We start from the raw sequence: 18,286 nt of genomic DNA on the forward strand, positions 1-18,286 counted from the left end.
AAGAAAAAAAAGAAAGAAAATGGAACAAATGCAGCGGAACGAAGATGTAATGACACACACACACACACACACACACACGAGGAGAAACTTAAACACATTGGTCCCGTGGAGGGCTATAAAAGACTCTCTCTCTCTCTCTCTCTCTCTCTCTCTCTCTCTCTCTCTCTCTCTCTCTCTCTCTCTCTCTCTCTCTCTCTCTCTCTCTCTCTCTCTCGTAGACATATCCTTCTTTCTGGTCACGTTCCGGGGATAAAATTTCTTATATATATTTTTCTTAAGGTTCACATTACTGGTAAGCATTATGGGACAGCTACACAACTTTGTCTTCATCTTTCTTCACTCTCTTTTATTTTGTTCATATTATTATTTTCCCTTTTTATTTATTTTCTGAAGTTCTCATTATTCTATTTTTTTTTGTATTTCATTTTTCCTCTTTTTTGAGATTTTTTTTGTGCTCATCTTTCCACTTTTTCGTATTTATTTCCCGCCTTTATTTATTCACTTCAGTTCTCTTCTCGTTTAATTTTTCCCCTTTTTTGGATTTTTGTCAGGCCGCCTCATTCTACTTTTTCATGTTTAATTTCCTTCTATTTTTTCTTGAATCCTCATCCTACTTTTTCTTATATCAGTTTCCCACTTAATTTCTTGTTTTTCGTTCTCCTCTTCCTCCTTTTCCGTCTCTTTTTCCATCCTCTTCAACCTTTCCGAAGGCCTTTTTATGCTTCGTTTTGTAATCTTAAACCTAGAAAATATTTTTGTAGAGAGTGGATCGTAGAAACAAGAGAGGAGGAGGAAAAAAAATAGAAGAGGAAAAAAGGGGGATATATGGATGGATAAAGTGGAGGGAGGAGGGGAGGAGGGAACGGGGAGGATGATGGTGATATTAGAGCTTGAAGGAGGGGAGAGAGAGAGAGAGAGAGGAGGAAAAAAAGAGAGGGTGAGAGGAGATGGGCGAGGGAGATGGACCAGATGGAGGGGAAAGAAGAAGGAGAGAAAATAAGGTGAAGGCGTGAGAGGAAACGATGATAGGAAAAATTAGGAATAAAGGGAATGGAACGGAGGAGAGTGAAGGGGGAGAGAAAGAGAGGGAGAGAGAGAGAGAGCAGTGAAGGAAAGGAAGGAAGGAAGACTAAAGAAAGGAAGGAAGGAGAAGAAAATGAGTTAGCAGTGAATTTTTGAGGAAAGGAAGAAAGGAAGGGTGAAAACGATAGTAGTAGTAGTAGTAGTAGTAGTAGTAGTATAGAAAGAGTAAGGTTAAGGAGAGGGAAGGAGGAGAGGAGCTAAGGGAAAGAGAGAGAAGGGATGGAGTGGAGGGAAGAAGAAGAAGGGAACAGAGAGAGAGAGAGAGAGAGAGAATGTAGGGAGAGAAAGGATAACAATAGAGGGAGGAGGAATGGAGGAGAGATAAGAAGAAAGAAGAGAGAAGAGAAGCAAAGGAAGAGAGAGAAGATAGGGAGAGGAGAGATAACCCACTAAAGGAAGGGAGAGGAAGGGAGGAGAGAAGAAAGGGAGAAAGAGGGAAGGTGAAAGGATATTGGTGAGCGGGGATTGAGAGAGGGACCAACGGATGAGTGGAGTGACGGAAGGGAGGGGAGGAGGGGAAGGGAGTGGGGAGGAAGAGGGAAAGTGAGGGGAGGGGAAACGAGGGGAATCGTTGGTATGGACGTGACCCGTGTTTACCTCCCTCACCTGTCCCTCACCTGATTCCTGTCTTTTTTTATTTACCTCAATGTCTATCTGTCTTTTTCTGTCCGTTTTTTCTTTCCCTCTTTCCTCTCTTCCCTCTTTCCCTCCTCATTCATTCTTTGTCTCTCACATATTACTTACCTGTTCCTCATTCGCTAGATAGATTGATAGATAAAAAATAAATAGATATAGATTAGTAGTTGCTTAAATAGATGGATAGATATGTTTTTCCTAATCCTAGTCGTAGTGTGCCAAGGTGAAATTCAGATGGGAAGAGTCTTACTATTTTTTATTTCCTTTTTTCTCATTTCTCTCTGTCCGTTTCTTGCAGTGGACTTGGTAATGGACAAATATCTAAGTCATAACCCAACACTGTGTCCCCTTACCTTTCCCTCCTGGGTTAATTAATTTCTCACATGTTACTTCATTCTTCTTACTGTTCCTCCTTCTCTTTTTTCAGTGCCATTTGTCCTTTTCCTCCTGTGGTACTTTTTGATATGTTTCTTTTTTCATCCCCACTTTTCATCCTCCTTCTACTCTTCTTTCTGTGCTATTTGTCATTTCCCTCTTTTCTTACTTTCCATGTGTTTTGTCTTTTTTTACTATTCCTTCTCCTTGTCTTCTTTCTCTGTCATTTGTATCCTTCGTTCAATAGGGAAAAAAAGCCAAACACGACTAATATAATGAAACAATTTATTTGTATACAAAAATACAATGAGAACATTTACAAACTTCCTCCACGACACACACGCTTGGGGGCGACACCTGTCAGACAAACCCATAAAGTTCATGACACTTTACATATTTTCTCTATTTTTCCTCAGGCGTCTCACCGTCCACTCGCTACACTAGTTTTATTGTCGAGTCATTACCTTTGATTTCATGTCGTTCTATTGATAACCTAACGTCCTATCTCCCCACCCATTCCTTTTATTCCGTCTTGTATTATATTATCCTTCACGTCCTTTCCTTTCCGCCTCGCCGTGCCCGTAATACATGCACCTGCTGGTTGGTTGTTTGGGCGGGTGTCTTTTCCTACTTTTCCCGCCATGATCACACGCATTCGTCCTCGTATTGCGGCTCATCACCTTCGCTCAGTCCGCGTCCGCCTCGTATTGGCGAATATCCCCTCAAACCATTCAGCTCCGGCTCATTGAATTACCGCTTTGATGACTGTAATTCTTCGGGTGTTCGTCTCTTTGCGTCTGTTTGTGTCTCCTTTAGTGTCCTGTGAAATGAGACAACCCTCCCCTCCTCCCCCTGTTTCCTGCACCCCTGAGAGACCTCCAACGACCTCCGCGTCAGGGGATCGTCCTAAAGTTGGGTTGAGTGCACTTTCTGGGCGAGATGGTTTAACTCGATCTCCGCTCGGTAACTCCGGCGGCTCCCAAAGACGGGAGTTATCGAGGCTCTGGCAGCGTGTCCTTCGTTGACCGGTCGCCCTTTATTGGCCCATGTCGTGTGTCTCGTCCAATCAGCGGCCAGATATATATTGTCCTTCGTTGCAAGTTGGAGCGTCGTGACTGGCGGGCGGCGTGTCTCGCGGCCACTCCTCGGCCTGTATGGGCCAGGAAGGGGCAGGGGCGGCAGGGGGGAGGCGGGACACCAACTTTGCATATCACGGACTTGGTTATCGCGGGAAGCGCAAGACGTAAGTAAGGGCGACAGATCAAACCCTCAAACCGAAGCACTTTCTCCAGGGCCACGAACGTCGCCCTGGACTCGCTGCGATGACCTCGACGGAGAGCATATCTGTGAAGGCGAGAGTCCGGCCCCTCAGCACGGTGCGGCGGGAACTCCCGCCCGTCAAGCTTGTATAACAAGCACTAGAGTTTCACAGGCCTCCGTTGGCGACCTGTGTGTGTGTGTGTGTGTGTGTGTGTGTGTGTGTGTGTGTGTGTGTGTGTGCAGTTTTATTTTGCGTTAACATCCTCTAAGGGAAAAACAATTGAGGTCGCCTTTGTGTCTGAAACAATACCAAACAATAGGAGAAAAAAAGTTGACTATTTTTCATCGAGCACATAAAAAGTATCTCATAAAACCCATTTTTCATTGCGCATTTTACTATCTAAAGGCCGCGCTAAAAATGTGGGAGATCACGTAATAATAAACAACAAAGGAGGAATCAAACCACCACTGAGCGACACTTTTAACGTTATTTCAAGCGTCATGATATTCGCCACTTTTTCACAAGTGGCCGAAGTGACAGCATCGTTCAAGGGCAGCGATACGCCCGCTGAAGGGGAGTTTGTTGACGTTTGATTGAAGTTTTGAAGCCGTGAGTGGCGCGGGCACGTCAGGTGAGCAACAGGTGTGACTGACTGCCTCGGGGGACTTTTCTGGGGTCTTATGACACGCTGATAAGTGGCAGGTATAATAGCAGGAGTAGGTATAAAAGTAATAGTAGTAGTTGTTGATGTAGTTGAAGAGGTAGTAATATTAGTAGTAGTGATAGTGGTAGTAATATTGAAGAGTATGCTGTAAGTAGTGAATGACAGGAAGACGAAGTGGAGGTGGCGGAGGAAGAGGAAGAGGAAGTGGGAGAGGAGAGGAGAGAGACAAATTAGCTAGGAGGGGCTTGCTGGATAGGTTTAGTGCGCGAGGGGAAGGGTGGTTGAGAGGTAGCAAATTAGGAGGAGGAGGGGGAAGAGGAGGAGGAAGGGACACAAACAAATGACGGTTCGGTGGTCTTAGTTCTTTCACTCTTAACGGAAGAGGAAGGGAGCGAGGGGGAATCGACTAGTTGATAAGGAAGGTAACTCAGGCAGACTCCGACAAAGGGCGCGTGACCCCACACTATCGGCGCCCGGCTGCAGGGACGCGGGAGGGAGAAAGACTGATCGGTTCACACTTTATCTTTGATTTGAGCCTTAAACATTGAGTCCCAAGGCATCACGTCATTCTTCTTGTGGCCCTTCACGGTTGTATCTTCCATTGGGACTCCTGAAGGTGGAAGGATGAAGATAAGTTGTCCCTAGACCTCTTAATCTCTTTCTCCTGGAGTTCAGTCTGTCGGGGAAAGTTATGGGCACCAGAGAGAGGGAGAGAGAGACAGCACGCCCTTCACCATGGCCCTGTGCACCCATATATATCCTGAAGGTGTTTCCGTGGCTGAGAGGAGCACTTGTACCCTGATTCCCCGGGGAGAGCTGTAGCAATATCGGCATTTTCCTCAGGTCAAGGGTACGCACTTTCCCCTAATGGTGTTTTGGTTCGGTAACGGGGACTCGGCAGTGAAGTGGACCTGATTTGAGAACTCTAGAGAATGATTACCTAGACGGAGCTCTCCTTCTGCCCCTGGGAAGGAAGGAGGGAGGCCTGCGAGTCCTTCTCATGGCAGATATAAGGATCTCGCCGCAGGGAGTGACGTCTGACGATCCTCCTCTCCGTGGGCTGCCATCCGCTATCCTCTTGTGTCTGGGTGGCGCTGCGGAGGGTATGTGGGCTGTGCGTGGGCGTTGCTCCCGCTACGTGTGTGTGAACGTGTGGGTAATGCGGGTGGTGGTGGTGGTGGTGCATGAGGTGGTGGTGGTGGTGATGGTGGTGTGGGTCTGGGGTGGTGAACATGACTCGGTGTGATGGAGGCGGGGGAGGCGGGGGCGTGGTGGGGGTGGGGGCCGCGTGTTGGGGGTGGGGGTGGTGGTAGAAGTGGTGGAGAGGGACGACGGCGGGGGCTGGGCCGGTCAGGAGGAGCTCAGCGTATCTCACAGCGGTGGTGGCGCAGGTGGTGGGAGCGGCGGCCAGGCTGCAGCCCCCCTCCTGATGCTGCTGCGGCTGTGACTGCTGTTGTGTTTGCTGTGGAAGAGGAAGAGGAGCTTGGGTTCGTAAAGTCACGTCTCTGATACTGGCAAATTTTCTCACCTATCAATATTCTCAGTTCCTACTTTCCCTTTTCTTCACTTTTTTAATGAAGAAATGAATGGAAGACAAATTTTTTCACCCTACAGCTTTATCAGTTGGCCTATCCCTTTTCTATACTTTTTAATGATTTTTTTCTTCTCTATTTTGAAAGATCTCCGAATGTCATAACTCCGTATATATATTTGCTCATATTATTCTATTTTAGCGTAGTTTTTTTTTCCTGTTTGTCTCTGTCTGTGTGTGTAGCTGTCTGTCTCTCCGTCAGTTTGTTTGTTTTGTGTTATTATTCATTACTGCGTGTTTGTCTGTGTGTGCGTGTGCGTGCGTGTGTGTGTTTTCTCTCCACATGTCGGTGCTCTGTCTATTTACCTTTCCTCTCGCCTCTGTCTGGTTGTTTATTTGCTGTTTCTCTTTGTCTCTCTGTTTGGTTCTATTTGTGCGTGTGTGTTTGTTTGTGTTTGTGCGTGCATGTGTGTGTCTGTTTCCGTCTGCGTCTATCTGTGTGTATGTATGAACGTATATGTCTTTTTACTTATATTTTATCTCCTTTTATTTCAATCTTCTTCTCTTATCCTCTCGCGTTTCCTGTACCCTCCTTTTCCTGCCTCTCCATCAATCTTTAAAACACAGCAGTAACATTTCTCATTCCGTCTCGTCGTCTCATCTCTTTTCACATCTCTCTTGACTCGTATCATATCGAGCATCTTCCTCCGTCCCTCCTTATCTCCCTTCCTCCCTCCGTCCCTCCCTTACCTGATAAGCGTGTGAGTGCAGGTGCGTGGCTCTCGGCAGGGTGGCGTATGAGGGTTGCAAGGTGGTGTAGGTGGCGGGCAGGGTGGATGTGCTGATGGTGGTCACTCCCCCTACGTTTCGAACCTCGCTATCTGTCAGGGGATGAGATAGATAGATAGTTAGATAGATAAGTAGATTGATAGATAGCTAGATAGACTGATAGATAAATAGAGGTAGATAGATAGTTATTTTGGGCTACCTGAGCAATATATTCAATCGAACCTCGCTATCTGTCAGGGGATGAGATAGATAGATAGATAGATAGGTAGATTGACAGAGGTAGACTGATAGATAGATAAATAAAGGTAGATAGATAGATAGATAGCTATTTTGGGCTACCTGAGCAATATATTCAATCGAACCTCGCTATCTGTCAGGGGATGAGATAGATAGATAGTTAGATAGATAGGTAGATTGACAGATAGATAGACTGATAGATAGATAAATTGCGATAGATAGATATATAGCAATTTTGAGCTACCTGAGCAAGATATTCAATCAACGTCTTTAATGAATTTTACAAGTGGTTACCAGAGCAAATTAAGAATCCAGTTATTTGGTTTTCATACATTCATACTTTTTCTTCCTCTTTAATTATAGAGTGAGTTTTTTTTTTTTTTGGTTTCCTTGAGTATTTATTTATTTGCTCTTTTATTCTCAACTTGTTTCCCTTATTCTTGTCACGCGGAAAAATAAATGCAAACTTCGACCAGGGAAAACTTATTGCTAGTTGAGACTTTGTGCAGTGTGTAATTAGCTGAAAGTCGCTATGTGCGGACCAATTTCCACGAAGGTTTTATAATGCAGCGGGTATTGCATTGCTTTGCGTTTCGTTTCGTTTCGATTCACTGCCTTCTGCGTGTTGGAATATTTAGAGTCGAGTTTGTGCTGTGTTGTGTTTGCGTTCTTTGCACTCGGGTATAATGTTGTGTCGACTCAGTGGGCACGCAAACAGATAGAGCGGTTGGATTTTTTTTATATATACTTTTTTGCTCATCTTGCTCTTTAGTATTCATCTTCGATTCTCCCTCTCTCTCTCTCTCTCTCTCTCTCTCGTTCTTCTTTATCTTTCCCTCTCAAACAAACACACACACACACACACACACACACACACACACACACACACACACACACACACACACACACACACACACACACACACACACACACACACACACACACACACACACACACACACACACACACACACACACACACACGCACACGCACATGCATGTAAGAACACACACACACACACACACACACACACACACATACACACACACACACACACACACACACACGCACACACACACAAACGTGGTGGAAATAGGCGTCGTGGAGAGAGAGAGAGAGAGAGAGAGAGAGAGAGAGAGAGGGAGAGGGAGAGAGTCCGATAAGGTTGGTTCCAGAGTAAGATAGAATGCAGGAAAGACTGAGCTATTTGACGTGACTGAAAATACAGTAGAAAAATAAAGGGAAGCGAGTGGGCAGAGCAGAAAGCTTATCTCGTTTGTCACAGCGATGAGGAAAAAAATCACAGGTCACTCCGTCCATATTTCGAAGCACCGCGCCGATGGAAAAATATAAAACTCCACATTTCACTACCTCGACTCAGGAACGTTTCACTCCCAGCCCAAAAGAAGATTACATTAAAAGAGAAATATATATAAATAGTTCGGACGTGAATTCGAGATTAAAGTGTTTTTTTTTCCACCGATTAAAAAAAAAAAAACTCCACGGATTGTTCTCCCACACATTTCACTCCCTCGCTACAAGAACGTTTCACTCACTGCCCACAAGGTCACATGAAAAGAGAAATATAAATAGTAAGAACATGATTTAAAGTTCAAGATTTCAGGTAAAATAGGCCGGAATGTGAAAGGAAAACGCTCGCACGGCCACTTTCACTTAGACTAAGAATATAAGTTGGAAAATTTTAAAAAGAAAACGTGGGAATCCGAAATGAAAAGTCAAGTTCCTGCATTCGGATTTTCTGCATGCATGAAAGATAAGAGAGAGAGAGAGAGGCAGACAAACAGGCAAACAGATAGATAGATAAATACATATAAAGACAGAGATAGACAGAGATACATAGAGAAGGACCAGCGATAAAGAAAAACAAATAAAACCAAAACCAAAGACAGACAAAGAAATACAGAAACACAGAGATAAGAGGAAGAGAAAAGACGGGTGTGTAATATAAAACGCCAAGAGGTGAGAACTACAATCACTTTATCTTCCAAGTTAAACAGAAAGAGAAAGCAGAGAGAGAGAGAGAGAGAAAGGGAGAGGGAGTGTTTACATAGCGAGAGGAGGAACAGACGGGCAGGAGAACCGGAATGGCCGCCTCTACCGAGCACAGGGTTAATTAGGCGACCAGGATGGATGCCCTAATCAGGTGTGTGTGTGTCGGCGAGAGAGAGAGAGAGAGAGAGAGAGGGGGAGAGACGATTGATCAAGATGGATGTGTGAAAGTAATTGATCAGCGGCTTCTGTGTGTGTGTGTGTGTGTGTGTGTGTGTGTGTGTGTGTGTGTGTGTGTGTGTGTGTGTGTTGCGCCGTGATATACCTGAGAGCACTTCCTGCACCTCATTTACCGTAATCAGTGTGTTTGCTCAATTACCTGGAGTGAGTAGTTCGCTGTATTGATTGGTCTTTAATTAGAACCTCCCCCCCCCTCCCGGACACTCAGGGACTCCTCCGTCGGCGCCTTCACGATTTTATTCATAACTCAATTTCGTAACGCTAATGAGTCGACCTTCCACTGACTCGCCTGGAAACGCCAAACACCTGAGTGACGTCGGGTGTGTAACTAGTCGCTAATGAACTTCTGTCTCACCTGTGTGTGGAATTAGGTCAGGGTTCACCTCCTCTGTATCTCGGGAGGACACGGTGGAGGAGGAGGCAGGCGGGAGCGGGAGGTCCTGGATCGTTGTCGGGGTGTGGGTTGTGGTGGGTAGGGGTGTTGCTCCTCCGCCTTCATCCTTCCCTCTCCCTTCAACCACCACCACGCCTCCCTCCAGTAATCGTTGATGTCTTCCACACTCGCGCTGTCCCTCCGACCTCAGCTTCACCACCACGCACGCCACCACGCCCATCACCAGGAGTCCCACGGCCCCGCCCACCGTCAGAGCGATGATGGACTTGATAGTGAGGGGCGGGGAGCTGGTGTCGTGGGCTGGGGGCGGCTTGACGGCGGCTGTTGGGTGTGTAGGAGAAAGTAAGCGTTGAGTGAGAGTCCCAAGAATGACGTCAGTGGTAAAAAAGAACCAATGGAGGTCTTTGATTAACATTCTCGGCGTGGGAGGAATAAAAAACGGGCCCAAAGAGAGTCGACGGTTAAAGATAATGGAGGGAAATTGTCTCATTATAATTTCAAAAGACTCTAAATTATAATGTGGTTTGCCTGCAGAGGTGAGAGCTGAAGAAGGAGGAGAGAGTCGAGGAGGAGGAAGTGGAAGAGAAAGAGAGGAGGAAGGGAAGGAGTAATGGGAAGAGGAGGAGAATGATGAGAAGTCTTAGTAGTAAGATGGAAAGGAGGAGAGAGTGAAGGAGGTGGAGAAAGATAATGAAGATGCGCGGGAGTGGAAAGAGAAGGAGGAGGAGGAGGAGGAGGAGGAGGAGGAGGAGGAGGAGGAGGAGAAGGAGGAGGAGGAGGAAGAAGAGGAGGAGAAGGAGGAGGAGTGTAAAAATGAAGAAATGCGTTCCTGGGAGAGGAAGACAAGTGAAGTGTGTGCCCTAACTTATTGTGGGAGAAGGAAGGCGTGAAAGAGTTAAAGAAAAGCGAAAGTATTACCTGCAGACGTGAGTGGAGAAGGTGGGGAAGACGTTATATGTCATAGGAAGAAATATTACTGCAGGAAATCGTTGTCAGGCGGAGTCTTAACGCTTTCCCTTTTAAAATATTTCTTAAAAGTAACCAGAGGGAGTAAGCGGAGGCAGGGAAAAGGAAAATTCTACCGGTTTTGCGGGAATATATTACTTCCGAAAGCTTTGGGTCAAGAGGGAATGCTTACTCTCATGAATTTTGAACACTGTTTGAAATATTAGTCTGGGTCAAGAAGTGAGGGGAAGCAGAGAGTAAGAAACTGTCGCGGGAAATTGTGGTTTAGTGGACTGCAATTGCTCGTGACAGCCGGGAACATGTAGAGGCTGCTAGGGAAAGGTGTGTGGCGAGTGTCTACGTGTGGGATAATACCTGACTTTGGTTTTGTGGGCATAGCAACGTTGCCAGATTGTCGTACTCAGCCGCTATATTTCCCGACTTCCTACCCCAAAACTGTCTTCTGGGCTCTAATAACGAAACTCATAGTTATCGTTAAAAAGAGTTAGATCCTGATGTTTCTTGGCAATAGCTAGGCGTCAGAAACCGGTAAATACTATGCTCTGAGTACGATAACCTGGCAACGGTAGGGCATAGGTTTCCTCTCTGTTTTGCGTGTTGAAAGTTTGAGTATAAGTGTGAAAATGGAGTTAATCTCACATATTATTAGTTTCAGGTGGAATTGTGTTGATTTTCGTGGTTGTTGTGCAGTTTCCCATGATTATTCGGTGGCTTTGTGGTCATGTATTCCCTCTTAGTTGTTGCGTGTTACAATCTTGTTTAATACGTGTGAAAATGATGAAGATAATCTCATATGATATTGGTATAAGCCTTCTCGAAGTCATAAGGGAAGTATTTTTTTGTTGGTTGTTGTTGGTTGTGTTGTGCGCTTTTCCTTGACTTATTCGGTTGGTTTGTGGTCATAAATTTCCTCTTGTTAAACGCTTGAATAATACGTGTGCAAGGGATGAAGATAATCTCATATGATATTGGTACAAGCCTTGTCGAATTCATAAGGGAAGTATTTTTTTGTTAGTTGTGTTGTGCGCTTTCCCGTGACTTATTCGGTTAGTGTGTGGTCATCCATTTCCTCTTGTTAAACGCTTGAATAATACGTGTGCAGATGATGAAGATAATCTCAAATGTTGCTGGTTTAAATGATGTCTAATTCGTGAGAGGAAGTGTGTAGATTTTCATGGCTCTGTTGTTGTCTTTTTCTTGACCTGTTCAGTGTTTTTTGTGGTCATACATTCCTCTTGTTAAACGCTTGAATAACACGTGTGCAGATGATGAAGATAATCTCGCATGTTACTGGTTTAAATGCCGTCTAATTCATGAGGGAAAGTATAATATTTTTAGTGGTTGTGTTGTGCTCTCCGTCCCTTAATCTGTTCGTCTCTTTGCTGCGTACATCACAGACTTTAAACAAATACCTTTAAAAAAAACTGTGATGTGGATTTCAATAACCACACGCATCGGAAGCTAATACTGCGGGGGACGTAAAAGAGTTAATCCCCATAATCTGCTTTGTACTTTGTTTCACCTTTTTTCTGCCGTAATTCTAATCAGGTGAAGGATTACGGGAATTATATAATCTAATGCTCACTCAATAAAATAACAATAATGATAATAACGCAGATGATAAAGAAAATGTTTTATTGTTAGCGGGTGCTCCATAAGGGTGCATCAAGAGTCCCCTCATTACAGCTTAAACATATCGTCAGGAAGTCGCTGGAGAGGGTGCTAAAAGGTGCTGATAGAAAGTGCCGCGGTGTCTCTAGGCCTCTCTTGTTGACTCTCCGCCTCGTCTAAACCTTCGACTGTCTTTATACCTGGAAGAAGCGCGACTAACTAGAATGGGAGACAGTCTTAAACTTCGACTGCACTTGTACCTGGAGTAAGCGTGACTGGTAAGGAAGACAGCCAAGGAATGAAACACCTGAAAGAAATGTTATAGTGCAATTGCGTTACCTGGCTTACCTGTCCTCCTTTCGGCCACGTCTTTGAGGGTGTATATTGCTATGGTGTTACCTGGCTTACCTGTCCTTCTTTCGGATTCTTCATTATGAGTGTATATTGCTAACGTGTCACCTGGTTACCTGTCCTTCCTTTGGCTATCTCTTTGCTGGTGTAGATTGCTTACCTGTTCTTCTTTCGGCCACGTCCTTGATAGTGTAGGCCGGGAAGGAAACCATTTCTCCGCGCCCCTTCTCGTTGGTGGAAAACACGACCCCCATCAGCGTCAGCCCCGCGGAGAGGCCCGACACGCTGAACTCCGGGCCCTGCAATGCAACACAATCTCACCTGCAACACACCTTTCCTCCTCCGCCTGCAATGCAACTTTACCTGTATTGCGACTCTTGCGACTTGACTTTTTGCGTATCTTTTTTTCATACCATTTTTCTTTTATTTATGGCACTTGAAGTTAACGCGTGAAGCTTTGGTGTTGTTTATAGTAAGTTTTTCTTGTCCTGGGTCTCGGTCTGATCAACGCTTTCTTGGGCTTGGGCTGGGATTTGATTTATTTGTTTTTGTTTACGGTATTTCTGGCTACTCATAATTGCCACATTCATGGTTCTACGAATGAAATGGCTGCCGATGAAACACAACACGCCGGTCAAGCAAACACGTTATTTATCGCACGTCAAGACAAACAAAAAAAGAAAGAAAAAAAGGAATGTAGGAAGAGAAACAAAGAAGAGATAACAAAGCGAGAAGGGAATGTCAGAAAGGGCAGAGAAATCATAGAAAAGGAAGACCGCAAAAATAGAGAAAAGAGGAAGGGAAAAGGAGAGAAAATGAAACAAATGAAGAGCAGAAAAACGGACAAAGAAAATAAAGAAAAGCCAGACAGCAAAAATAGAAAGGAAGGAAGAAAAGGAAAGAAGAGAAGAACAACAAAGAAACTAAAACGAAGGACAGTAAAAGGCAGAGAAAATATAGAAAAGCCGGAAAGCGAAAATAACGAAGCAAGGAAGGAAAGCATTAAGAGAAAAAAAACAAGGACAGTAAAACAAAGGACAGGAAAAGAACAGAGAAGATGAAGAAAAGCCGGATAGCGAACAGAGAAAGGAAGAAAGAGATTGTAGCACACGGAGAGGAAAACAACGAGGACAAGAAGAAAAGAAGTTAAATTTTAAACTCTTACCACCACCACCACCACCACCACCGCAACCACCACCAATAAGCGGCCATAAGAATGTTCCTGGAAATATGGATGACCTGATTTCGATTTCACTGCCTCCCACACTACTCACTAACACAACTGACGAAACCACAGCAACTCTAACAACAAGGGGGAACAAAGAAGCTCCTGGCCACTTACGCAACGCTGGCTCACTCAATATTCCAGTCCCTTGCGCCCTTTTGTGTCTTCTTCTGTTTATTTCTCTGCCTCAAAAACCTGAATGAAAAAAGAAAATGTGGTCTTCCTATTGTTAACATGGATACTGGGAATGTCAACCCACCGCCTTTGTACACACACGCCTACATACATTCACACACACACACACACACACACACACACACACACACACACACCTACATACATATACAAACACACACGCACACGCATTCACACACACAGACAAACACAAACACACACATAAATGCTCCTATTCGTACTCTGACAAACATATAAAAGAAATCATACACATATAAAACACACACACACACACACACACACACACACACACACACACACACACACACACACACACACACACACACACACATACACACAAACACAGTCACACACACTCAAATACACACAAATGCACCTGTACACACACAGACAAACATACTAAATAAAATCATACACACACACACACACACACACACACACACACACACACACACACACACACACACAAGCGCCTGGAAATATATCTCCTCGACGAAGCAACACAACAGCAGGAAATTTAAATCGCTTTCCCAAACTTTTTAACTGCCTGTGTCTTTGCCCTCCTCCCTTTCTCTCCTCGCTGCGCCTCGCCCAACAAGTCCTCCTACTTAACACTCCTATGCTTTTTTTTTGTCTTCCTAGTATTGCAGAAGCTTTTTTTTCGTGAGTCTGCTTACTATTATTTATCATTTTCGAACTAGTCTTTTTTATGTTGGTTTGCAGTTGTTGAGTTCACTTGTTTTTTCATCTTTCCCACGAGGATCATTTGCCTGTTGCTTGTTATCTTCGTTTGTCTTTATTTATTACCACTTTTACGACCTCTTCCATCTCCGTGACCACCACACTCACAACCACTATCACCACCAGTAGCACAACCACTATCACATCCATCACAACCGATAAGAATACTGTCACAATCATTACCAATCACCTTCACCATCTTCACTATATTCGTCGTCCCTAACACAACCGCAAAACAGAATAACATAAAGAAAGGTCACGACACGAACAAGAACACTCACAAAGCAACAACAACAACAACAAGAACGTCGTTTGCGAAAGTTTCAAACTGCGAACATTTTACGGAAAGCAGACAGAATAAACATTTACAACGATAGAACTTTCCTGCCTCGCACACACACACACACACACACACACACACACACACACACAAACACACACCTATCCCCCCTTCACACACCATCTCGCCCTCCCCTTCTCTCTCTCACACACACACACACACGTAACCTTACCGAGCTCGTGACGTTGGCGAGGAGGCGATGGGAGAGAGGTTCGTACAGTTCAAGGATGAATGTCTGCGGTAACCCCCCGTCGAACCCCGCCACACAGCGCACGTTCACGACGGTCACGGAGAGGTTGTACACGGAGCAGTTGTGAACGGGGTCTGGGCGGCCTTGGAAGGGAGAAAGAGGGAGGGGAAAAAAAGGAAAATATAAAGTACGTACATCAAAGAGCTGGTGTCGGTACGTCTTTCTGCGCTTCCCACGTTCCCGGTTAGAGGTGTTTATTTGTGTGTATGTGTGTTTGTGTTTGCGTTTGTGTGTGATTGTAGGCTTGGAATGAGTGAGTTGGCGTGAGATGCAGTGAATAGGCGTGCAAATGAGTGTGTGTGTGTGTGTGTGTGTGTGTGTGTGTGTGTGTGTGTGTGTGTGTGTGTGTGTGTGTTTCTAGGAAGCGCTTGGGTGAGTGACTGAGTAAAGGGAATGGCAAAAGAAATGAATGAGGAGGAGAGAGAGGGATGGAGGGAAGAGAGGGCGGGAGGGAAAGAAGGAGGGAGGGAGGGAGAGAGGGGAGGGAAGGAGGGATTTACAGAGTTGGTTTTAATGAATGAGTGAGTGACATGAGAGAGAGAGAGAGAGAGAGAGAGAGAGAGAGAGAGAGAGAGAGAGAGAGAGAGAGAGAGGAATGTAAAGTGCATGAGTGAGGGAAGCAAACAGAGTGATTAGGCGTACAATGATATAATTATAATGAAGGGTGGGATGGAAAAAAAAAAAACAAGCTGAGAGTGGCTTTTCTGGGAGACTAAAGTTGATTTGACTCCTCTCTTGTGTGTGTGTGTGTGTGTGTGTGTGTGTGTGTGTGTGTGTGTGTGTGTGTGTGTGTTTGACTTTGTGAGAAACGGCCCGCGAGTAAGTTATGCTACAAGGGAGTATGGATGAAATGCGAGGAACCATGAGGAAGAGGAAGAGGAGGAGAAGGAGAGGGAAGAGGAGGATGATGATGATGAGGAGGAAGAGGAGGAGGAGGAGGACTGGAAGACGAAGGAGATGCAAGGGAACAAGGATAATGAGAAGGATAATAATGAGGAGTGTGTAGGAGAGAGAAACGTGAGAAGGAGGAAATAGGTGAGGAAGGAGGAGGAGGAGAAGGAGATGGAGGAGGAGGAAGAGAGTGAGTATGAAGAGGGATAGATAAGGACACAGGAAGGACACGAGATAGAAAAGACTACGAAACAATAAACAAAAAAGAAGATTGAAGGAAAGAGAGAGAGAGAGAGAGAGAGAGAGAGAGAGAGAGAGAGAGAGAGAGAGAGAGAGAGAGAGAGAGAGAGAGAGAGATGAGGAAAACACGAGAATAGAAGAAGTAAAAGAAAAAAATAACGATGATAAAGTTGGAAATATACAAGAAAGAAAATATTAAAGAGATGACGATGGTACAGACAATGGCAAACAGTATGAGAAAACGAAGGAATTCCAGAGAGGAAACTAAATACTAATGAAGATAACAATATATAAGCACACCACTACCAGGGCAATAACAAGCCGTCTGGGAGGGAGGCGGAAGGAGATAATTAACCTCTGAGCCAGGTGGGGAGTTGGGAGAGGCACTGCCAGGGAATCAGGGGAAGCTTACCGGCGGGGAAGATGTGGAAGACGCACGGGGTGGCCTGGATGCCCACAGGGTTGGCGCCCCAGCAGAGCATCGTGCCGTAATCGAGTTCAGTGTTCGGTGTATAGCGGACCACAGACTGCCAGCCTCCGTTTTCCATATGACTCTGGGGAACGGAGGCGAGGAGTGTGAGGTAGACTAAAGGAGAGGCGATTGAGACTAGAATTGACATGGTAGCGACAGGGGATGAAGAGGGAATGAAAGAGATAGAGATGGAGGCTAGAATATGCATAAGAGTTATAGAAGAATGAGACAGATGGATGGAAAAGTAAGAGGAGTTGTGAATGTGAGGTAGACTAAAGGAAAGGAGATTGAGACTAGAATTGACATGGTAGCGACAAGGGTTGAAGAGGGAATGAAAGAGATAGAGATGGAGGCTAGAATGTGCATGAGTTAGAGAAGAATAAGATAGATAAATGGTAAAGTAAGAGGTCGTTGTGAATGTAAGGGAGACTAATGGAAAAGGATATAGAAGCTAGAATTGGTATGAGAGTGAGAGAGCATGAAGAGTAGCTTTTAGCGAATGATATATAACGTACAGTGTATAGCGAACCACTGACCACCAGCTTAGGTTACCCATATGAAGTGAGGAATGTGAGGGAACCTAAAGGAAAGGATATAGAAGCTAGAATTGACAAGGTAGCGAGAGAGGATAAAGGAGATAGAGATGGAGGTTATGAGTTTTATGAAAGCGAAAGGGAATGAAGGGGAAAGATGGGCAGTAAAATAAGGGGAGGTTATGAATGTAGGGAAGACTAAAGGAAAGGAAATATATTGGTTAGAATTTGCATTAATGAGAAAATGAAATAGGCAGATGGAGACTGGAGTAGTAGGAGGAGTATTGTAATATGTGGGAGAATATAACAGAATAGATGCAGACTAGAATTCGCATGTGAGAGAGAGAGAGAGAGAGAGAGAGAGAGAGAGAGAGAGAGAGAGAGAGAGAGAGAGAGAGAGAGAGAGAGAGAGAGAGAGAGAGAGAGAGAGAGAGAGAGAGTTACACTACCACGGAGAAACTGAAATAGGACAAGTGGAGGTTAGGAAGAACAAAGGAAAGGGAAGATAAAGGAGAAATTGAAGAAAAGCAGATATAGAAAAAAGGAACAATAGGAAATAAGGAAAGAGAGACAGTAATGAAGAAGAGGAATAGAATGAGCAGAGTAAGAAAGAGGAGAAAGAAAGAGATAGTGAAGAGAAGTAGAAACACCCAACAGAAACGAAGAGACAAAGAAAAAGAGATAAGCAAAAGAAAAAAAATAACACACAAAGCTAATGTAGAAGAGAAGTGGAGGTGGCCAGACGGAAAATAAGCAAAGATCACTGAAGAGTCGCAGAGGGAAGGAAGACACAGAGAGAGATAGAGAAAACTGGAAGGAGATAAGCTGAAAAAAGAAAAACACACACACAGGCTTACAGAAGGAGGGACCGAGAGAAAGAAGGAGAAACCAAGAAGGAAAAATACAAGAGGAGATCAGTGAAGAGTCGCAATGGGAAAAGAAGAGAGAGAGAGAGAGAGAGAGAGAGAGAGAGAGAGAGAGAGAGAGAGAGAGAGAGAGAGAGAGAGAGAGAGAGAGAGAGAGAGAGAGAGAGAGAGAGAGAGAGAGCTGGGAGGAGATAAGGAGAGGAAACACAATATTACTCTAGTAGGGATAAAAGGGATAGTGTCTGGAGGAAAAAGAAGCAGACAGCAAAGGGACCAGCGGGGGACGGAGAAAGAGAGAGAGATGGAGGTCAGAAGGAAAGTGGAGGAGAAAAAGAGCAAGGGACGAAAGAAAACGGTGATGGATGGGAAGAAGAAAGAGCAAGAC

The 18,286-nt window shown here is 44.8% G+C and overlaps 1 protein-coding gene and 1 long non-coding RNA gene across 2 annotated transcripts in view; one reads left to right on the forward strand and one right to left on the reverse strand.

Moving 5' to 3' along the window:
- LOC126985695 (uncharacterized) overlaps positions 1 to 18,286 on the forward strand; it is a 106,833-nt gene that overhangs the window by 40,648 nt on the left and 47,899 nt on the right. The window lies entirely within an intron of this gene.
- LOC126985691 (nephrin-like) overlaps positions 2,366 to 18,286 on the reverse strand; it is a 105,820-nt gene continuing 89,899 nt past the window's right edge. Inside the window, exons 10-15 of the mRNA XM_050840848.1 lie at positions 16,443 to 16,584; positions 14,822 to 14,982; positions 12,309 to 12,447; positions 9,182 to 9,541; positions 6,301 to 6,431; positions 2,366 to 5,481 (exon numbers count right to left, since the gene is read on the reverse strand). Of these exons, the coding sequence (XP_050696805.1) occupies positions 4,960 to 5,481; positions 6,301 to 6,431; positions 9,182 to 9,541; positions 12,309 to 12,447; positions 14,822 to 14,982; positions 16,443 to 16,584 (1,455 nt within the window). The 3' untranslated portion in view covers positions 2,366 to 4,959. The remainder of the gene's footprint in view (positions 5,482 to 6,300; positions 6,432 to 9,181; positions 9,542 to 12,308; positions 12,448 to 14,821; positions 14,983 to 16,442; positions 16,585 to 18,286) is intronic.

Source organism: Eriocheir sinensis, chromosome 5 (genome assembly GCF_024679095.1).
Source record: "Eriocheir sinensis breed Jianghai 21 chromosome 5, ASM2467909v1, whole genome shotgun sequence".
Lineage (NCBI taxonomy): Eukaryota > Metazoa > Arthropoda > Malacostraca > Decapoda > Varunidae > Eriocheir > Eriocheir sinensis.